The sequence below is a fragment of the Semicossyphus pulcher genome, unplaced genomic scaffold (assembly GCF_022749685.1).
Source record: "Semicossyphus pulcher isolate SPU_LCO1_2020_fin unplaced genomic scaffold, fSemPul1.0.p SCAF_13, whole genome shotgun sequence".
NCBI classification, from domain to species: domain Eukaryota; kingdom Metazoa; phylum Chordata; class Actinopteri; order Labriformes; family Labridae; genus Semicossyphus; species Semicossyphus pulcher.
This window is the reverse complement of record NW_027211637.1, coordinates 28958005-28979435: the sequence shown is the minus strand read 5'-3', so window position 1 is coordinate 28979435 and position 21431 is coordinate 28958005. Positions and strand designations below refer to the sequence as shown.

Sequence of the window (21431 nt, the reverse complement as noted above, 5' to 3'; positions counted from 1 at the left end):
TACAAAGAACTTATGAAAAGTGTCTGACTCATTATTTAATCATGTGTGAGGAAACGTTTATCTGGAAATAATGACTGTGATGGTGTCTCACTTCCGTTAGCACACTTCCATGTAGCACGCTACGCACAACTTACTTCCTTAGTGTCAACAGGATACAGCGTCTAAAATTAAACACGGACATTTAGCTTTTAGCGGAAATCAAGATTGCAACATTTGGCCTTCTGTGACTGCTTCTTCTTTTTAATGGCAAATTGGAACAGGCTGAACTTTGTCGCCAACGTAGGCGTTCCAGACAACTGGGAACTCGAGAAATTTCCAACTTCCGATGGTGAAGTCGGGGTAGATGAATCTGCTCCACGCTCACGAGTAGGAACTCCGACTTTGAATGGCATTCCATAGCAATTTCGGGAAATGTCGGAAAAATGCTGCATTTCAGACTTAACAGTTCGGAAATCGGAAATTTCTACTGGGAAGTTCTCGAGTTCCCAGTTGGCTGGAACGCAGCATAACATTTTCTATTGAGCTCTTTTAATTTTATTAAATTAAAACGTGTTTAACTTGATGTTGCTTTTGTGTGATCTTTGTTTCACACCATGGACTTCTTTCGGCAGATTTATAGGATTACAGCTAGTCCTCGGGATTGTGTGATTAGTAATGGTCCCTAGCAACGGACTGTTCTTCATAGCAACGGTCCGCTATCGAGAAATAACAGACCTCGATATGCCGTAATTAACCAAATCAGGTGTATAAGAATCAGAATCACTGAGATAGACATAGCAGACCTGGAAATGGATTGTTGTCCACCTTATTCAGGTAGAAATATCTCAAACTATTCGACAAACTGTCTTGAATTTTCTAAATTGTCTAAAAAACATTTGTGGTCCCCGGAGAATTGATGTTACGGTCTTCGATGATTTCAAGTCTTTTCCTTCAGCGCCTACAGCAGATCAAAGTTTTCACTTTCATCTCGTGAAATATCTCAACGTCTACCGGATGGTTTGGCAGAGTATTTGGTTCAGACATTCACATTCCTCATGTAGTACCATAATCAAGTCCTAATTTTAATAATTACTTCAAAGCAAAAATCTTCCGAACTAGACTAGTATGAACCTGCTCGTGACAAAGTAAAAGAACACGGTAGGATTTATCCCTGACATCAGCACCAGTAATGTATGAGGGAAAAACAGTGCAAGAAGATGTAGCATGATTGCAGAGTAATGTGGTTGAATTTGGAGTTATGCTCCTGCACGGAGAATGTATAGTCCTGTTAAAGGATCAAGACATGCAACTTTAAACGAATCACACAACTACCAGGACCTGATCGTCTGAACTGAACTGGAGCTGCTCTGCACAAACAATGTTGTTATATTCTTACGGGCACATACACCGCCTGGCCAGAAAAAAAGTCTCACACTAATATGTTGGACCACCTTTAGCTTTGATTAAGGCACGCATTCGCCATGGCATAAGCGTATGCAATGTTGCAACATTTATTTCTTTCGAGAGTCGGGCCGCTGCGTAAAGTCTTCTCCAGTACATCTCATCTGGACTCTGTGGTGGCCAATCCATGTGTGAAAATGACGTCTCGTGCTCCCTGAACCACTCTGTCACAGTTTGAGCCCGATGCATCGTGGCAACGAGTCACATCTTGCGGTTTAACTGCATCAGTTAAGGTTAAATAACTTGTTGCCAGCCGGAACATATCAATCACTGCAATAATTTTCCAATGGAAGGCTCTTATCTATTTGCTTAGTGAAATCCAGGTGGTGACCTTTTTTGGCCAGGAAGTGTATGATATGGAAGCTACGTGATAAGACTTGCTTGAAACTGTCCATGAAGATTTTATACACGGCCTAATGAGACCCCTACGAGCCCACTTCCTGCGAGGAGAGGGGAAAACACAAGCAGGTCAGGAACAGAGGAGACACATGTAGACAGCCTAATCTATCTCTACCTGATTTCTAATAAGGATTAACACATGTTTAACTAACCTGCTGGTAATCATTCCACCTGTTTCATATCTGCATGTAAGCTTTTACATTTCCGGTTAGCATTTAGAGTTCATCTAAATGTCTTCTTGTACCCATAATAAATGTGTTTTAGCTGAGTAATGTTAGATCAGTCATACCAGGTAAACTGTAGGTGTTTGTTCGTTGTTTTCATCTCGTCTAAGATAACACGGTGAGGGTCAGGGACTGCTTTTTGTCTCTCTCTTTCCAGAAGATGTGTTTTTGCTGACTGGTTCCTTCCTGCTTCATCTGAGGAGCCGGAATGTGCTGACTGGTTCCTACTCATTTTACCAGAAAACTGAACGGACTGGGACAATAGGCTTCAGGCAGGATGAGCAGGGAGACAGAAGGAGGGCGTCCGTATAGGGGTCATTAAGCTACAAACTGCTGACCATCCAGAGATGCAGTGGGAACACGACATCCAGGGAGCAGATCCCCATTAGTCAGTGTGAATCACGGCCAACACAAACGTTCCTGCGTTTTATCAGTTTGGCGCTGACCTCAGTCATGACCTCGGCAGTCCCCAAAGCGAGGACAAAACTGTGGCGACTCATCAGGAGCAGCTCAATGGCATAATCTTAACTGTGCAATCTTAGCAGAACTCTCCTCCAACCCGGTTTAAACTCGCCAGATCTGCTCCGTCATCACCCGCACAGGCTGCAGTGTTGAAATAATGTTCTAATGAGGATGTGTGTGTGTACGTCCAGGTTAAAGAGCCCCCTTCCTCAGTGATTCTGATGGGCCCCAGGCATCCCACCTCCCCTATACTCTGCCCCTCACTCACTGTGCCCCACTGCAGCGGGGGACTTCCTGGCATTGTTCTCTGCTATGTGGTGCCTGTTTTTACTGTTTCTGCACCATTTCTGCCAGCAATGTACATACATACAGGATCGTTCAAGCAGTGGCAGCTGGTGAAAAATATTCTAGGTGGGGCTGTGCTGTGCCATACTCAGTCCCAGTATGGGATCAATCAATCCCAGTTTTTAACAACCATCCCACTACGACAGTTTTAAAAAGTAAACACGGGAAGCAAAATAGTGCATTTACATGGCTACATCCAGCTAGCCAAGCCTTTCTGGTGTGACAGTTGCAAGAAAATCCTCTGGTGTAGTATTGTTGGTTGATTTTAATATCTGGCTGATCCGGTCCAGTTTCTTTAATCCGTAATTTTTTAACTTAAACTTCTCCTCTCGAACGGATTTACACGGAGGACGCTTTTACAGAGTGTACAGAGTTGTTTGCGGTGTCAGCGTCCGTCATTGTCATTTCCATCACTCATAGACTGATCAGACTTCAACCCCAGAGACTTACCGAATTTACCCAAAGGGCGATTTCAGAATCGCCTTTCTGGGATTATTTTCTACGACGCTGATTGGCCAAATTCACGTTGATATGCACGTATCCTGCCCCAGCAACAGTCCCTGATTGGCTACTCGTCTCTGCTTTAGGGGCGCTGAGTAGCATAACGCTTGTTTTTGCACATTTCCAATGAACATTAATTAATGTACTTATTTTTTTGTATATATATACATTTATATATATTACATATTTAAATAAGTAATTTTGTTAATATTAGTTTTTTAAAATAAAATAAATAAAAATAAAAACACACTCTCCACTAGGGAGGGCGGCGCCCTAGTGGCCTCTGTTGGCCAGCCGCCACTGCGTTCAAGGTAAATCCCAAAGAAAACTCAAACTTCTGCTGATGATAAATCTGTCCTCTTAAGATTTATCTCAGAAAAAATGTATGTTTTCTTAGCATCCTTTAGCTGCAGTCCAAATTATTTTGGATCCTACTAATGCAGGACCGATGTGGATCCCTACAGTCCTATTTCTTCTGCCTTTTACAAGAAAGTTGGATGTTTAATATCCAGGATAGGAGGCTCTAGTATAAAGGTTTCACTTCTCTCTATGTGTCAGAGATGTCCTGGAAGTCTGTGTAAGATCTTCATGGCTGCAAAGTAAAAAAAAATCTGTAACCAAACGCCTCCTTCCTTTCTGTCACTTACACATGCTTAATGTTAAAGATAATTCCAACCTTCAATCTCCAGACTGAAAAGTGTGAAAAGAACTGGATGAAGTGGGTTTGTTACTCCAGGGACATGCACATACAGTAGGTTAGTGTTGTTTTTAGCCATGCTAGCAGCATGGATGTCAGCTGGTCCACCCACTTTGTTGCAGTTTTCAATAAATCAACAACAGTCAGGTGGATCGTTATAAAGTTTTATTTCCAAAGACATCGCTATAAAGACATTCGTGGTCCCAAGAGGAGAAGGCTGAATGTCTTTATGCTATGCTAAGGTTAATCCATTAGCTGTCAGCTAACAAGCTCTGCTTCAGTGTTCAGCAGCTCAGCTCACAGCCCCTGAAGCCGCCATTAGGACACTTATTAGGGAGGTAGACACATCTGTGGATACTTACTTGTTGGTAAAAACGGTGAATAAGGAAAACTAAAGGTATCTTCACACAAAAACATGCGAAATATATACAAATGAGTTAGCAGAGACTCGTCTTGTGTCCCCTTTAATCACTGGGTTTGCTGGATTTATTCACCTGGTCTGTTTCATTTGAAGAGGAAGACACCTCCGTGGATAGTTTGGCTCCTGTTAAAATCATGAATAATAAACACAAAGGAAATCCTAACCTAAAAACAAGCTGGGCACATACTAACAAGCTAGCCACGCTCATGGCTGCTTATAAGTGTTAGTAGCCATAATTTGAGTATATGTGAGTTATATATATAAAAAAAACTAAAACTATCAAAATTATTTTATTTATTGATCCACACTGTCAACATGTTTATTTTTGATGTAAAGTTCAGCACTTCATCATGGCGGTCTTTGGGGAATGACTCGCTTTTGGTGCCAGCCTCGAGTGGCCATTGAAGGGACTACAGATTGATTGCTGTAAGGCCCTTTTCTTTTCAATTTAAGGCAACAGTGCAGTAGTCAGTCCCTCCAGGATTTTGCAGGCATTTTCTGGGATTGTTGCGACTTTTGAGGCTTGTGTTTGACTGAGACAAACTCTTCAATAAAGCCGTCTATTGTCTGAGCGAGCAGTTTGTCTTCTGACATCACTTCTGGTCAGTTTTTGTAACAAGACACCAAATAAAATTAAATGAAAACAAAATGCCAAGTCAAGAGCCACAAAATACCCTGCACGTGCACATTCAATACTATCCATATTACAAAGGAGAATCTACACATTATGTATAACATTTACGCTGCTCTCCTCTTTATTTCGTGGACGGTTTTTTACCACAGAAACATGGACAAGTGCTGGATTTATTATTATGGAATCATTATAAAAAGACTGTAGTTTGAGCCTGAATCAGGTAGCTCATGAAGGAGAGCTGTTCACACCGGAGCCTTGTTAGAACGCATCAGCGCTCCAACCATTAAAGTCCTATCATGCTATTAAATGGAGCTAATGCCATTATGGTAGGAAAAAATGCAATTTGTCTCTGTGCCTTTGGAGGACGCTATCAGCATCTCCAATGGGCCCTGGAAAACCTCCGCCAAACTAGGTAAAACACGTCATCTGGTGGAGGCCAGGGAGCTCGCTAAACTACGCTTCCTCAATCTGGGCCAGCCGCCTCCGATGTCATGTCTCGTTCAAAATCGTCAGGTTCGAAATATAGACGGCAGACCTGAAGATTTTTCAGATGATCCACCGGTATATTCTTGTCGTATTTCGGGTTCTGTCACGCTCTGACCCATCGCCTGCAGCGATCAATGTCCTCGACTGGAAAACGGTCGTATTTAACTCCAGCATCTCTTGCTGGGCCGTTTCTTTCAGAGGGAGGGGCGCAATGCACGCTGGGTGTTGTAGGAATGTAGAATGGGCGAAACCACGAGCTGTTTGTACAACTTTCTCCACAGCTATGACGCCAACTTCAAATATTATTGCTTCTATCGATTACAGAGAACACCAGCTTTGACTGACAGTAGCTTTTTCCAGGGGCAAACTGCTCCTTTAAAGAAGGTAAAGGATGCCTTCCGATGTTTTTTATAACATTACAGACCTACAAAGATCAATATTTTAATATTAAAGAAGTAAGTTTGGTGATTTTAATGACTTCATGTGGGGAAGTGCGGAAAAGTTGTGGCGATTGGTTGAATTTGCGTGAATAAGCGGGAGCACAACATCTGGAGGGACTGGGGAGTCTCCGTGTAATAAACTTTACTGGGGATTTTACCCTTTTCTACCTCTGTGTTTTTTTCCACAGGTCAGCTCTTTGTTTAACTGAAAATATTACAAATAATTAAAGTTTAAATAAAGGCATTTGGAAGCAACCTTTCTGAAGAAAAGAAACATAGGGAGAGTGGGTTCAATTCATCAGATATGAGTATTTTGGATGGAAACAGTCACTGTTTGTTTGAGCTCCTCTTTTGAGTATTAAATAGAAATGTTGAGGAAACATCATTTCCCAAACACATTTTATTTTTCCAACTTCTCTATCTTCTCTTTTTGCTCTTTTTGCTGTGTGGGTGTCCCTTGCCATCCACGCCACTTCCCTCTGCTCGCTGAGGATGTCCTGTTAGATCTGTATGAGTACGTTTGTGTGTGTGTATGTGTGTTAATGAGAAATGGGAGGATACAAACCTCTGGCTGCTTGATTGCTCAGACAGCGCTCAACATCAGAGCTGGAAGGAGTGATCTTGTGTCTGCAGGCTTCACATAGTAAACTCTCCAGAAGACAGCAAGGCCTCGGGAGGGACCTGCCCTCTTCAGTTACGCCGCGCTCATCAAAACAAGAAGGTACGAACGAGTCCAGTTTAGTATGTTTGCAGATGTTTCCACCTTAAATTAGGAACTCTGTTGATTTTGCACATCAAAGTCTGTTCACAGTTTTGGGGAGTCCTACTGCTTATTCGATAAAAAGATTATAAAGCCCTGAGCGTGGGCATGATGTCTGATAAATTGCCTTGAGTGATGTCATTTGAGTCAGTGTCCATCAGGGCTGAACAGTTTGAATAAAAAAAATGCAGGTGTTGTAAAAGAAGTGAGCTTACAAGACCTCTGTCGCCAAGGCTAGCTGCTTTAGGCTACATTAGCATACTTGCTACTAACACCCAAATCTCCGACCAAACTAACAGTTGTAGAGTTGCATTGTGGGTAATGTAGGCGCCACATTTTGTGTGTGAATGTGTGGACTGAAAAATAGGATATTTCTGGTTCAGCTGCATCGATTTTTGATGTATTTTTGGACTGCATCAGTCTTATAGAGCGAGCTGCTAAATTAATATGTTATGAATAACAAAGTGTATTTTGAAAGGCTAATCATGCTCTCACATGTCTTCCAAGTCGGACATTTATACTTTGTGACCTGCATGTTGTAGGTTGTAAAATGGCTCTTAATAACCTGTTGTGCTTTTCGTAAACACCTCTTCAAATCATTTGGGTAACATTTCAGCCCAGCATGCCTGCCACCCTCCTCCTGTGCTTTTGTTACGCAACGTCTGAAAAACTTAATCAGATTAAACCCAAAGTAAACCTGAACCCCGTCCAGATATGAAACTGTTTCTCTCTGCTTTCCACTCCAGACCATGAGCGCCAACGAGCACAACCACTCATTCTTCTCCCTGAATGGCACACCATGGTTTGTCTACGACTGCACCATCGAGCTCGACTCGGACTACCGACGCATCGCCCTCTTCCTGCTCTACCTCTTCGTCTTCATGGTGGGGCTGCTGGAGAACGCGCTGGTCGTCTGGGTCAACTGGCGCAGACGCCACTCAGCCAATGGGGTCCTCTTCTGCATCATCAACGTGAGCCTGTCGGACCTGATGGTGATTGTGATCCTTCCCTTCTTCATGATGGAGGTGACCATGGACAAGGTTTGGCTGTGGGGCCGCTTCCTCTGCAAGGTCACCAACCTCATCTACGTGATCAACTTCTACAGCAGCTCCTTCTTCCTGGCCTTCATGACCCTGGAGCGCTACCTGTCCCTCACCAGACCCACGTTTCCAGCCATCTTCCCCGTGGTGGGCCGCCGCCGCTGGGTGCTCTGCGGAGGCCTGTGGGTGCTCTCCTTGTTCCTGGCTCTGATGGAGAACATCCACGTGGATCTTCTGGAGTGGGACGAGCCGGGGTGTTACATGATGCCCGACTACAGCTTCACAGAGTGGTTCGTCTCTGTGGCTTTCCTGTGCCTGCTCTTCCAGTTCCTGGGTCCTGCCGCTGTCATCATCACCTGCAACGTGCTGATCGCTCGAGCCGTTAAGACAGCTCCAGATGTGCAGGGTCGGCGGGACGTGTGGCTGGTGCACGTTTACTCCCTGGTGTTTATCATGTGCTGGCTGCCGTACCACCTGGTCATGTTCCTGATGATCATAGACGACCTTGACCCCTTTCGTTTCAGCTGCAACACAGTAGAAGTCCTCTACTTCTCCTTCAGCGTGGTGCAAAGCTTGTCTCTTTTCCACTGCGTCGCCAACCCCATCCTCTACAACTTCCTCAGCAAAAGCTTCCGCAACAACCTCATCAACAACGTGGTGAGCTGCTTACCCAGAGAGGAAACTTTGAACCAAGCGGGCGCGGGGACCAACGCTCCGAACGGAGACGGCGGAGGAGGAGGCGCAGGCAAACAGCGCAAGTTGAGTAACGCCAGCACCAGTCAGTCTGATGTCGCGTCATAAGAAATGGACTAAAGATTGAGCTTCAGGAGCGAGAGAGATCTGACAGAACTGAATCCAGTCTTGGTGCTTCAGATTACAGATCTTAAGGAGGAAACAAAGACATCTAATACTTTTTGTAACCAGCAGATCCTCCAGAAAGCTTCAAGTATTTTGGCTTCTTCTGGTTCTTGCAAGTGAATTTTCTCTGTTGCCATCAGGACGACATTATGTTTTTATGCTATACAAAATCACCCGTCCTCTCTGCATCTAAACGCTCTGTTGGTTTTGACAGACTTTTCATCCTTTTATCAAGACTGATCCTTTTATTGTGTTATCTTTATTTATCAGTCTACTTGATTATCAATAGTAACTTTAGATCGTATTCCATAATTTAGCTCTTATGAATAATTTATTTGCTGTCTGCACGTGGCTGAGTTTTCTGTTTTTTTATGCACAAGCTGTTCCAAACTAATCCCCCTTGCCTTGTGTGGGATTATTAAAGTTGTTTGATTGATTGATTGAAACCAGAGGCAGACAAAGTTCACCTCACTCTGCTTCTCGCCTCGTTGTGCCGTTTGTTGCGCAACAGATGGGCTCAACAACACCTTCCTCTAATAATCCACTTCCTGTTGTTTCTATGATGTATCTGATCACAGTTTTGCACAGAGGGAGGCAGGAAGTATCTGATGTTTGTTCTTAAAAGCTGCTCGGCTCCCGCAGGAACTCGTGGCAGCGTTTCAAAGAACCAGCGATGCCACTCCAGGAATGTGTGTAAACAAATGTATGTGCCGGATAAGAGCGATCCTCATAAGCATGTGAACATCTTACAAATGTGAAATTTCATTACAAATCTTACAGATGAATCAAAGCTCTGATTCCATAAAGCTTATTTATCTGCTTCTGGATGATGCTGTTGGTTGCACGTGCTGTTAAGATGCAATAAAACTCCATCAAACACTGCTGGTTTCTGTTTAAATCGCAGAGTAGAGCAAAGAAAAGAGAAACGTGTTTGTTTAAGTGATACGCTCTGCTGTTCTGGCAAAGTTTAAATGATAAGAAGCCAGAGAAAAAGGAAAAGGGGATGTCAGCCCGCGGGTGGCACAATGGCAGGAAGAGACCGGGGCTTTAAAAAGGGCAAAAGGTCACGAGCCCCTGGAAGCAGGACGTCACAATACTGCACAGATTTCTGCAAGTTCATCACTGAAATTCTGATGATGGATGTTTTTTTTTCTTGGTGTAAAAGGTCACGAAACATTAGAAACTCATGTGAGTGGTGATAACAGTCTTCATCGAGGCTTTTATTTTGCTTTCTTTTCAAAAAAGGCAAAAACATTCATAGAAACAGACGAAATGTATAAAGGCAAAAACGATAATAGACACATAATAAATAGATGCACTGTCGTCATAAATATGAGGTAAGACAAATGTGATGGGCACTTCAATATCTCGTTTCTACACGCGCTTTAACGCGAGCGCAGCGTGTGCCTTCATGTCACGCGGCTGGTGTTGTTTTATCCGTGGATGTAAAATCAAAGCGTAAAAGACGTAAGTGAAAATAGTGACTTCAAATATATGAAAATAATTTCTATGCTACAGTGAGGAGCTACTTTAAGGACAGTGTAATCATCAGTTACTGACAAAGAACTCAATCCTGATATTATTTAGGCTTTAAACATACAGACTTGTTGGAGTAGATATAACAACACACAGGCCTCCCTTCTTTCACTGACACAGGACAGGATACACTGCCACCATGTGGCTTCTTTTCACCTACGTCCAAAGAGACCGAACCTCCAACAGGTCGACTCGGTGAACAGCATCCGACAGGTAATATGTCTGCTACATTCTAAAACGTGTTTATTAGAGAGCTGACGTGATTAATCGATTAGCTGATCAGCAGGGGAGTCATTTCTGATAATCGATTTGAGTGATTTAACAAGGGAAGCCTTTTCTTGGTTCTCAAATGTGAAGAACATTTGTAACTGAATATCTTCGGGTTTTGGAGAGTTAGAGGGATACAAAGAGATTTCACTTTAGACTCAGGGTCTGTTTTTTTTATTCTTAGGTCTAGAAAATGTCAAAAAAAGAAATCCCACAAATTGTCTGATTGGCTGATTTTGTTCAAACACCAAACTTTCCAGTTCCAAAATGACAGAAAGCAGCAAATTCTTACATGTAAGAAGCTGGAACTGGCAGGTGTTTGATAATTTTGCTTGAAAATCACCGAAACAATTCGATTATCAGAGTACTTGGCGATTAATTTTGATCGACTAATTGTTTAATCGTTTCAGCTCCCAGTGAAAACAATCATCAGCTCTACTCTACTATATGCAGAACAGCTTGTGGTCCACGACAACCAGACAGAAGGAGGGAAAAGTTACAGTGAGAGAGACACCACGCAGCCAATCAGGCGTCCACAGTGTGCAGCGGTTCTTTCGAGTGATCATTGTACATGAAGGTCTGCTCGATGTTGAAGTCGGGGGGCAGGTGGTCTTTGTGGAGCTCCATGTGGGACGACACCAGCTTCAGTGTGGAGAAGTAAAGGCCGCAGACGGTGCAGCGGTACATGAGGGCGCCGGCGTGCGTCTTCAGGTGGCAGATCATGGTGGAGCGGCCTCGGAAGAAGCGCAGACACACTTTGCACTGGTACGGCTTCTCCCCGGTGTGGATGCGGAGGTGGTAGGTGAACTCGCCGGAGTGGGCGAAACGTTTACCACAGTAGCGACAGCGGTACCATTTCCCCCGGACGCCTGCTACTCCAGCTCCCCCATCCTGCCCTGAGCTCCCGTTTGTTAGGACCCCAGAGGACCCCAGGGGGTGTAATGATCCTTGAAAAAACTTATCTGGTATACTGAAGCCCATCCCAAGCCCCAAACCCAGGTTGCTCATCTTACTGAGGCCACCGACCTCCCCAGGAGAGGAGGAGGAGCAGGAAGATGGAGGGCACTCCAGAGGCTGCTCAGCTTTACGTTTGCCCAGCCAGCCCTGCCCCCCAGCTCCTCCTCCGCTCCCCAGGGAGTCGCTGGTGTGCAAGTTGAGGTGGTATTGAAACGCAGAGGAGGAGCGGAAAGTCTGCGGGCACAAGAAGCAATGCAGCTCCTCCGCCCCCGCCGTACCACCTCCCCCGACTCCATCCACACCGACTCTTCTGTAAGCCCTCAGCGCTGACCGCTCCCTCTCTTTAGCTGCAGCTTCCTCAGCGTGTGCAGTCATATGTCTGTCCAGCAGGGGCCGCTCTACGAAGCAGCGGGCGCAGTGAGGGCAGGTGAAGACAGGCAGAGAGAGGTGGGTGAGGGCGTGCCACAGCAGGGAGCACAGGGAGAGCTGGGGGAGGTGACACACAGCACAGCTCAGGCTCTGACGACACACGTGGCTCAGCAGGTGGTCTCTGACCGTCTGTGAAGGAAAAAGGAAACTTCAGGTTAAAGGTCTGTTTTGTGCTGAACTGGTTTATCTTCACATTTCATTGTAAAGCACTTTGACACTTGAAAAATGATTAATGAATAAAGTTTAGCTGGTTTTGTAATTGTGTTTTTTTTATCCAGTTAAACATTGACTGACCTGGAAGTCCTTGCTGAGGGTTTTGCTGCACACTGCACACTGCAGCTCAGAGCTCACACCCTGGCTGCTGTTGGTCAGTGCCCCCTGTGGGATGGTGTAACTGGAGGCTGTCTGCCTGTGGTGGCGCAGCAGTTTGTTCTGGCTACAGAACTGCAGTTGACACATGTCGCAGGTGAAGAGCTGCACTCCAATGTGGGAGAGGGAATGGGTGACACCTGCAGCGTGGTCTGGAAACGAGGCCCCACACACTCTGCAGAGCCCCAACTCCGTCAGGTGGGTCTCAGCGTGTCGTCTGATGGCAGTCGGGTCTGCCGGCAGGGGCACTGCGCAGGATTTACAGGACAGCATGTTTCCTGTCATCTGAAGGAGTAAAGACAAAACCTTCTGTTATGTGGACGAACAATTAACGGAAATATTTTAGTCCTGATGAAATAAAAAAAAAGTACCTGGAAGCTTGAGTTCCCTTCTTCCCCATTTTCCACACACACAAGGTCATCTTCAACTTCCTCCTCCTCATCACCTTCCTCCATGAAGGTCTCATCGTCGCTCAGCTCGATGATCTCACCCGCAAGATGCCTCCACTGCTCCTCCTCTGTTCCTTCCATTGATCCATTCCCTTGCAGAGCCTCCCTCTCCTCCTCATTCTCTCCCTCCTCCACTTCTCCAAACATTAGCCTGCCATCCCTCTGGACCTGCATCACGCCTCCGTCCACCTGCATGCTGCCTGAAGGCTCTCCTGAGGAAGACGTTGGGTCACAGGCCTCAGCTCCAAGCTGAGCAGAGGAGTCTGGGAAGGAGCAGGAGTCAGATGGTGCAGCTTCGCTGCTCTGAGCGAGAGAGCCTCCTGCGCGCTCTGAAGCCATCTGCCTGTTCCTGACACCATCCTCACATATGCCCTCTGCCCCCTCTTCCTCCAGCCCCTGCTCAACCTTCAGCTGGAGTGCAGGCCCCAGAGGCAGCGTGCCATCACTCTGGTTGCTGGTTAAAAGACTGTGTCCTGCTGGTAGTTGATGATCTGCTGCCATCTGCCCGTAGCCGATGTGAGACTGGACGTCCTCTGCCTTCAGGTCCCGAGAAAGAACCCCAGTGTGAGCATCACGGCAGGACCTGGCTGTCCTGTTTGCTTGGAAGAGAGGTGAGGCAGCGTCAGCGGGGGTTGGAGCGGCAGACAGACCAGCTGAGGAAGACATAGATGAGCAGGAGGCGGCAGAGGAACACACAGACGATGCAGATACAGAAGCTGCTCCAACAGCAGTCACTGTGGACGCTGCAGCAGCAACCATGTTGGAGTCCAGGGTCAGATCTCCAGAACTGCCGGCTTTGCAGTTTGCAGACACAGAAGCCTGCAGGTCGGGGAAGGTTGCATAACAGGCCTTCACTAGTTCACTCACACCCAGCCTCTCAGCCAGCTCATACAGAACCCCAACATCGATTAGATCTGTCAGGATCTCCCCGGTGTACACGAACGTCAGTACCTTTTCAAAATTGGCCGGGGAGATGAACTCCAGAGAGAAGGCAGCGGTGGACGAGGTCGGAGCTCGGGCAAACAGGTTGCGAAAGTACGTCCCTGCACAGGCGAGCACCGCACGGTGCGCTGCAAACGTGCGGTTGCCGACTTGTAGGAGCACATCACAGTACTGACGTGATTGTCGGCAGTGGTTGAGCTCGGCGAGAAGGCTGGCAGCATGGCCGGGACCCTGCAGCCGGATCCTCATCCCTGCTGCTACAGCTTGTGGTCTGCTACAGTCCAACTGCAGAAACAGAGCAGACAAGACCAGCATTAGGGTAGAACAGAAGAGGACTATGTGTAGTACTTTCTTTAAGGATAATACACTTTAGACTGTGTAAAGTGTAAAGTACAGGCCAAACAATTTATGATCAGTCAGCAGGGATTCAAATAATAATTTTACTTTTATTTTATCTTTATCAATTCATCTGTTTTAATGGTATATCAAATGTCAGATATGGGTAATACAACAGGTAACGTCATGCCGTTCATGGTATAGTTGATTGAACGTATTTACAAGAAGAAAGCTTAAGGTATTTGTTACAAAACACTTAACGTAATTAATTTGTTGAATCACAGTAGAGTATAAGTAAATGAAACTCTTAGCAGTGTGACCTCCATCCGCCCCACACAAACAAAAACAATACATACATATTTTTCCAGCGAACCGTTGTGTTACTCCAGTTTTTTCTCCACTTTTTTAGTTGTTGCTGTTTCCTTTTAATCACTCTGAATTTTCATTTTAGTGGCAGCAGTCTAACAAAAAGCTAACGGATGTCAACTCTGTTCAGCAACAGCTAAATTTAGACACATTTTACAGATTTGTTCGTTAAAAAAATGTGCTTCTTCTCAATCTACTCGCATCTTTGTCTTCATTATCACGACTTACCCATTGAAAGACGTTTGTAGGCGACGAATAATCTTCTGTTCTACTCTTTCAAAGGAACTCCGGTGGTCGTCCACGGATTATAAATGTTATAATTACAACCCTTTTGATTGTCCGTCGCATTTTGGTGACGTATGTCAACAAATGTGGCCTGAAGGTCGCCCCCTGCAGGCTGGATGAGTCATTGCAGGGGAAGTGCTAAGCCAGCCGGCACGCTGTAGGACAATTTAGCAGTATAAAAAATACTCTTATATGAAAAAGTCCTGCTTTTAAAATCCTACATATCAAGTATTATCAGCAAAATGTATTTAGATCATTAAAAGTACAAGTACTGGCTTGGCAGGGAATGGACCCTGTATATTATGCTATATTAACATATTATACAATTAATACTGAGATGCTAAATAGGGAAGGGAAGAAGAAAAAAACTTAAAAAATCTATAATTTAATCTAGGCCAAGTAAAAATATGGCATGCTCTAAGTGAGGCTTTGACTAATTGGGTATGGTGGAAAGAATTGACATCAAACTTCCTGTATTGCTAAATAAAATCAAGAACTGAGAAAGTGGGTTTTAACAAGTGTTAAGGCTTTTTAAAAGGATGACTGTTACTTTTCTACAACTACAAGAAGGCCTAGTATAAAAATGTAAAATTTTATATTAAGTATAATTACGTTTTTATTCATTTTTCTCCAGCATGATGAAAAAATTAAAACAATAAAAAGAATTATAGGCATAGAGAATTATCATGTATATATTTAATAATTTTTTACTGAAAAACAGGAAGTCTGCAACCATGCTAACAGCTTTGTGTCATGAGTTTCTAGTTTAGTTCTGGTTTTGTCTTGTATTTCGGTGTTCAGTTATTATTTCTTTTTTTACCATGTCACTTTGTCTCCCTGTCATGAGCTCTCATTGTTTAGTTTAGTGTATTCCATGTTCGGGTCACAATTTAGTCTTGTTAAGTATTTCACTTGTGTCTCTTTGGTTCGATCATTTCCTGTTTTACTTTGTCACCTTGTCTCTCATGTTGGTCCACTTCCTGCCTTTGTGTTTCCCGCTTGTTTGATTGTGTGCCCTGTCCTGATTGATTTCACCTGCCCCTTGATTGTCTCACCTGTGTCTGATTAGCCTCACCTCCTAAGTTTATTTAGTCTTTGTGCTCCCCTGTCTCGTTGCCTGTTCACTGTCGTCCTTCTTGTGGAGTTTGATCTATGTCTGTGATTTTGTTCCTCATACTACTTTGGATATTCTTCGTGCCTCCCCTGATTTCCTCGTGTCCCTTGGATTACCTGTTCCTGGTTTTGTTTGTAAGTTTTTTGCTGTGTCTTTTGATTTTCCTTTTTGTCTTTTGTTGGAGTTAGATTTTGTTTGTGCATTTTTCCCTTTTATTTAATTAAATCCGTTATCTAAGTCTGCTTCTGGGTCCTCACCTTTTTGGTTTAACCAAAACCGTGACACTTTGTAGCAGTGCTATATGTGCTGAGAGCTAAATGTTAACACCAGTACACTAACATACATGCTGGTTATCATATTCAACCTCCTGTTAAGCAGGTATCACCATGTTAGCATGCTAACAATATTAATAATAACTGCAAAGCACAGCTGAGGCTAATGATATTATTTGATTTAATCATTAAGTATTGGACAATACAGCGTTAACCTGATGGTGACGCTAGATGTGGGAAACAATGAATGTCTTTGCAAAAGTTGATGACCTTCTGTCCTGTAGTTGTTAAGATATTTCAGTCTAATCTCTAGCGCTACACAGCTAGTATGGCTAAAAACATGCTGTAAAACAACAGTGCTCTGATGCAGACGAGACCAGACACAAGGACAAAATAAAACACTACAAATGATCATTTAATGCTAATTAAAAAAAGTTTATTTTGTTCCAGTAACCATTTCTTTTAGCTCATGAGGGATTCACATGACCCACAAAGTGTCAAAAGTAACGTCGACACCTGTAACTCTTCATACTTCACTGTAAACTCATGGGATAGACCTACACAACAGTAATATGAATAATGTCATAGTCTTTCTGCAGTCGTCTGGCCGTCCCAAAGAAAACTTTAAACCACATGTTTACGTATGTAAAAGCATCTGTTCACTGGTTTATGCTTTTATGACATGTAGGAGAATAAGAAATTATGAGACAATGAAAAAACAAACTCGACATATTTTCAAAACTACCAGTAGAAATCATTTACAAAAATTGAGTCTTTGATTTTTCAGTTGTGTCTTAGTTACAGAGTTGAACATTGAGTATGTAGTATAGTTACATTTACATTATATTAAAACGCCATATCTTTGACCTGTGAGAGTAACACTGACATATTTCATTGTCCACCATTCATTTTTCTAGTCTAAGCAGAGTTATCTCGGCTGATTTGTCACTGAAAATCCATTTATGTCAACCTTTATACAGCTGCGACAGGCACACACAAGTAACAACATGACATATTGTAGGTTTTATTCATAAAGCCAAAGAAAAGAATCGCTGTTTTGGTCCAGTCACAACAAATTGAGTAAAAGCAGCACCCTCTTGATGGATTTATTACACACACCGACACGGCTCGCTCTAAACTTGTTGCTTTTCGTCATCATAGCTGGATTATTGCACTTCTTCTGGAGGAAGTGAAACGGCAGCAGGTCGAGTGTCTGCTCTAAAATTACAGAAGACAGCTACAAAGTTCTACTTGAGTCGTTTAAAATGAGGTCAACAACAACACAGCATTTCAGCAATATATCTGTCATCAACAAATTCAATGAATATTGCTTTTAAGTTGTTTGATATGTTGTTCAGTCTTCAGAAACACGTGTTAAATCCTATGATAAAGTCCTGTCATGTTTCTTATAGTCCGCTGTAAAAGGTTTTTAAACAATGATCATCCTCCAGTCGTCACCAGCTCGCTTCCCGTGTCTCGCAGCATCTTCAATTCACGCTACCGTTTCCTGGAGCTGGTTCGGCCCAGGCTGGCGGTGCTGGACCGGCGGGAGAGGACGGGCGTGGCAGTTGTGGGGGACGTCTCGTTGGGACAGCCGTGCTGGAGCAAAATATCAATGCAGCCTTTGCTCCCTGTTTTTCTGGCCATCCTCATGGCGGTCTGGCCCTGGTCATCCTTCGCTTTCACATCGATTCCATACTGTGGAGGCAGAGAGAAAGAATGATTAATGACTATGATGACACCCCAAAGTAGCCTGGGATCTTGGGAGCTGTTTATTGTTATACATGAGCAGCTAACAACATACAGAGAAAAGAGCACGAAGAATCAAAATGAACAGTAAAAATATGTGAGCAGAGAGGAGAAACCCACCCAGACGAGCAGCTGGGTCATGACCACGTCTCCCAGCTGGCATGCAGCGTGCAGGGCGTTGCGAGGTGAATTGGAGCCGGCTGGATGAGCGTTGATCTGATCCTTGGTGCTGTGGGCGAGAAGCAGCAGCAGTCTCGGCAGATCCCGCTCGGTCACCGCGGAGAGCAGCCACACGGGCATCCCAGCATCTGAAGGCTGCAGCCCCGAGGCCGGCTGAAGAGCCGACACAAACGCCCGCTGCTCATACTTAGCACGAATCCAGGACTCCCTCTCCTCACTTGGAAAACAGACACACAGGAGATACAGCCAAGCATACACACGGGGCATTAAGTGTGTTGATTTCATTACTACAAGGGACTTTATATCACTGGACTGTTTGGTTCTACCCACCGGGTTGCGTTAGGCGTGGGTTTGGTTCGGCCTTGGGTGCGGCTCTCCCAGATGCTGTTGGCCATGTGGTTTCCGATTGCAGCCAGCACCTGTGTGAGCTCTCCGGGCCAGTCGTCCAGGTCCAGAGAGCGGACACGAGACAGGTGAGTCCCCAGGTTTCGATGGATCCCTGAGCACTCGATGCAGATCAGGGCACCCAGGTTGAGACTGGCCCAGGTGGGATCTGCAGGGACAGAGAAGAGAGGCTGGGGCATGAACAAACAGATTATTCAGTAGAAATAAACAGCGTGTAAACCCAGACACCACTTCAGGCTGTGGTTGGTGCAATCAAGCAGAATGATCCTCTAAAGTAAATCTGCAGCTGGAGGGAGAAGATGCCGACATTTCAGGACTCACTTGGTGCTTCGCAGTCCACACACAGACCGTTGCCCTTGGCGTTGCGGATCGCCTGCAACGCTACGGCCTCGCTCTGGCTGCTCCGCCGAGCCTGCACAAATACACACAAACACACAAACGCATATTTAAACAGTTAAGAAGTGGTAGCATCTATCAAAGTCCGCAATATCTCACTTGTGTGTTTGGCATTAAAGTAAAACCTCCTACACGTCTTGGCACAGAGAAGGCTCTGGCACGCTCTGATCACACTTTGATTTAAAAAATGTTGCAGGGTTGAAATGCTGCGGAGGCTTGGCCACCTCTAGAAAGTGTAACTGGTTCATCATGAGTGTGTGAGCGTGCAGGTATTATTGACAGTGCTGGCGTCAAATGTGGCTGGTCTAACTTTGTGCGGAGACATTTGTGACATTGAGAAAAGCAAAGACACAAACAAAGATGGAGAAATAAGACAAACATGTGGGATCATCACAGAGAATCTAGCTGTTTCAGGGCCTTTTAAATGTGTGTACCTTGTTTCTGCCGCTCTCACAGGACTGCAGGCTGGCCAGGATCTGGCTCTCGATAGCCGTCACCCAAGAGTCCCTGTCCTCCTGACTCTGGGCATCAAAGTGCCACATCTGCCCGGTAAACGACACGATGATAAAGTCTGCGTTCTCCTCCTCTGCAAGTCAAAGAGAAGCGCAACAACGTCAGCAAAGTGAGATTTGCATGTGTAGAAAGAAAATGTATTCATCACGGATTAACAAAATGGGCGTTGTGAATCTAGAGTCAGGGATGGATGCATTAAAACAAAATGCAAATATCTCAAAGCAGCAGTTTGATGGAAGGTGAGAACAGAAAAATCTTGGTTATTACACTAAAACAAGTGAAACGAACAGGTGAAGTTGAGGATGTCAGGCACAGACATGAAGCAGGAGAACAGACAGAGGACAGATGTTATAAATCAGAGCACGAGCAGATTCAGCTTCGTCACCTCCACTTGTTACCTGTCTTATTAATGTTTCTCAAGCTACCAAAGCTCTTTAATTTCCACATTTTGCGTTTGGCTGCAGAGCGAGAGATAAGCACAGGAAAAGGAGAAAGAGGAAATACAAGAAAAAAGCTGTTAAGAAATATTCAGAGAAAGATGCTCACTAATCCATATTCTAACAGAGGAGACAGAAGCAGAAAACCACTGAGTAGGAGGGTGTAAACTCTGTGAATACAGCTTCTAGTTGTTTATTATAACAAACAATCAAGAGCTGCAGTTCTTCAAAAAAGCTTAAAGACATATTATAATACAAGCTGTGTCCCAATTCAGGGGCTGTATCCTTCGAAGGACGTATTTGAAGGCCGATTGAGGCACAGCGGCGCGTCGAAGGCTGTTTCATTTGGAAGGCTCCTTCAGATGCGTCCCACAAATGCGTCCTCCTTTTCTCGTGCCGCGAAGGATCTATCGGGTGCATCCTTCGCAGCCCAAGGTATCCTGAGATTCATGGCACGCCAATTCAAAAGATGGCGGACTCACAAGCGGCAGAGGAAAACACTTTAAATGTCAAAGTTTTTTGTTTCAATTCAGTCGAATAAATAGCGATGATAATACAAAAAGAGAAGGGGCCTTTAAAATAACAATATATACAATATATAATAACAATAATAAGTTACGTGAACTTAGTTATGATAGCTAGTTAGCCAGCTAGCTACCTGTTGCTAGGCGACAGGAGTGGCGCTTTGTGAAGCAAGACACAAACAGTCTCATTTCAGTTCAGCCTTACGGTGCGTGCCCACTGAAAGCGAACAGAGGCAGCTGAAAATTTGGCTCCTCTCATTTTGTATTGCAAGCGGCTAATTCGCTGCTCAATGCATGCTGGGATTCCTAGCGAAGCACCACTTCATTATTTCATAATCATGCATTTAAAGAAAACGGTGAAATACTATGTAGTGTTGGGGGTGTTGGTTTCATTGAAAAGACTTCTCAATTCCCACCAGTAAGAGAACAGCGAGGATGGGACAGTGAGGTGAATTGGTCGCGTGCAGTTGGTCGGCATCGTTAGCGCTCTATGCAGGCTACGAATGAGTCACGTAGAGCGCGTCCTTCGAAGGATACAGCCCCTGAATTGAGACAGCTGTTCCAATCACCATACTAGGATCTGAAATAGTTCTGATACATGTTTAATGTATGTATAATTTTGAGACACTTTGAGGACGCCAGGAGGAGCCGTGAGCTGAACTGCAGCTAACGTTAGCTTAGCTTGTTTTTAGGTGCTCAGTTTTTTTCGAAGGCCATAAAGGTTTAGTTCTAAACACCTGTAATATTTAAATTACAGGGGTATTGGAGAGATTCTTGTTATAAAATCAGTACAGGGAAGATAAAAACAGTATGAAAACATCTACTTATCATCTACTATTTATTTGTTATAAAAACTCACTTTTTGTCACTCAAGTCATGTATATAAAGTCAACATAAAGAGACTATTTTTATGACATCACTAGCAGACACAGTTGTATTTTCATGCAAAGAATGCATCAAAACTGGAAGTCAAATCTCTGCGTTACCTTCGGCCTGCCCGACGGCTGCGTCTCCTTTCTGATTCATGCTCTTCTTCCTCCTGTTCTTCTTCCTGTCGCTCATGGGAGATGACTGGCCCGGGTCTTTTCCAGCAAAAGGACTGGCTGCCCCTTCGAGGGCATCTGGTATGTGGGGCAAAAATAATGAATCAGACACGTATGACGGAGTTGTGTGGTGTCTTAGACAAAGTGTTTCAGAA

At 44.4% G+C, this 21431-nt stretch overlaps 3 protein-coding genes across 5 annotated transcripts in view; 1 reads left to right on the top strand and 2 right to left on the bottom strand.

Annotated features, from left to right (window-relative positions):
- Nucleotides 1–7558: 7558 nt before the first annotated feature.
- gpr182 (G protein-coupled receptor 182) lies at nucleotides 7559–9573 on the top strand. The gene has a single exon (XM_069660872.1). It carries the CDS (start codon nucleotides 7559–7561, stop codon nucleotides 8648–8650), a length of 1092 nt encoding a protein of 363 aa, XP_069516973.1. The 3' UTR covers nucleotides 8651–9573.
- A 1083-nt stretch (nucleotides 9574–10656) lies between these two features.
- On the bottom strand, nucleotides 10657–14657 carry LOC138590191 (zinc finger and BTB domain-containing protein 39). The gene is made up of 4 exons (XM_069660777.1): nucleotides 14587–14657; nucleotides 12637–13941; nucleotides 12191–12550; nucleotides 10657–12025 (listed from the first exon to the last, which is right to left on the bottom strand). Exons 2-4 carry the CDS (start codon nucleotides 13903–13905, stop codon nucleotides 11036–11038), a joined length of 2619 nt encoding a protein of 872 aa, XP_069516878.1. The 5' UTR covers nucleotides 13906–13941; nucleotides 14587–14657; the 3' UTR covers nucleotides 10657–11035.
- A 1615-nt stretch (nucleotides 14658–16272) lies between these two features.
- Nucleotides 16273–21431, bottom strand: part of agap2 (ArfGAP with GTPase domain, ankyrin repeat and PH domain 2) — a 29658-nt gene continuing 24499 nt past the window's right edge. For 2 of the 3 annotated variants that reach the window (XM_069659468.1, XM_069659467.1), the window contains 7 exons: nucleotides 21220–21354; nucleotides 19671–19730; nucleotides 19194–19345; nucleotides 18685–18775; nucleotides 18289–18511; nucleotides 17899–18175; nucleotides 16273–17727 (listed from right to left, as the gene is read on the bottom strand). In XM_069659468.1, the coding sequence (XP_069515569.1) occupies nucleotides 17527–17727; nucleotides 17899–18175; nucleotides 18289–18511; nucleotides 18685–18775; nucleotides 19194–19345; nucleotides 19671–19730; nucleotides 21220–21354 (1139 nt within the window). In that variant the 3' untranslated portion in view covers nucleotides 16273–17526. The remainder of the gene's footprint in view (nucleotides 17728–17898; nucleotides 18176–18288; nucleotides 18512–18684; nucleotides 18776–19193; nucleotides 19346–19670; nucleotides 19731–21219; nucleotides 21355–21431) is intronic. The other variant, XM_069659469.1, reaches the window with a different exon arrangement.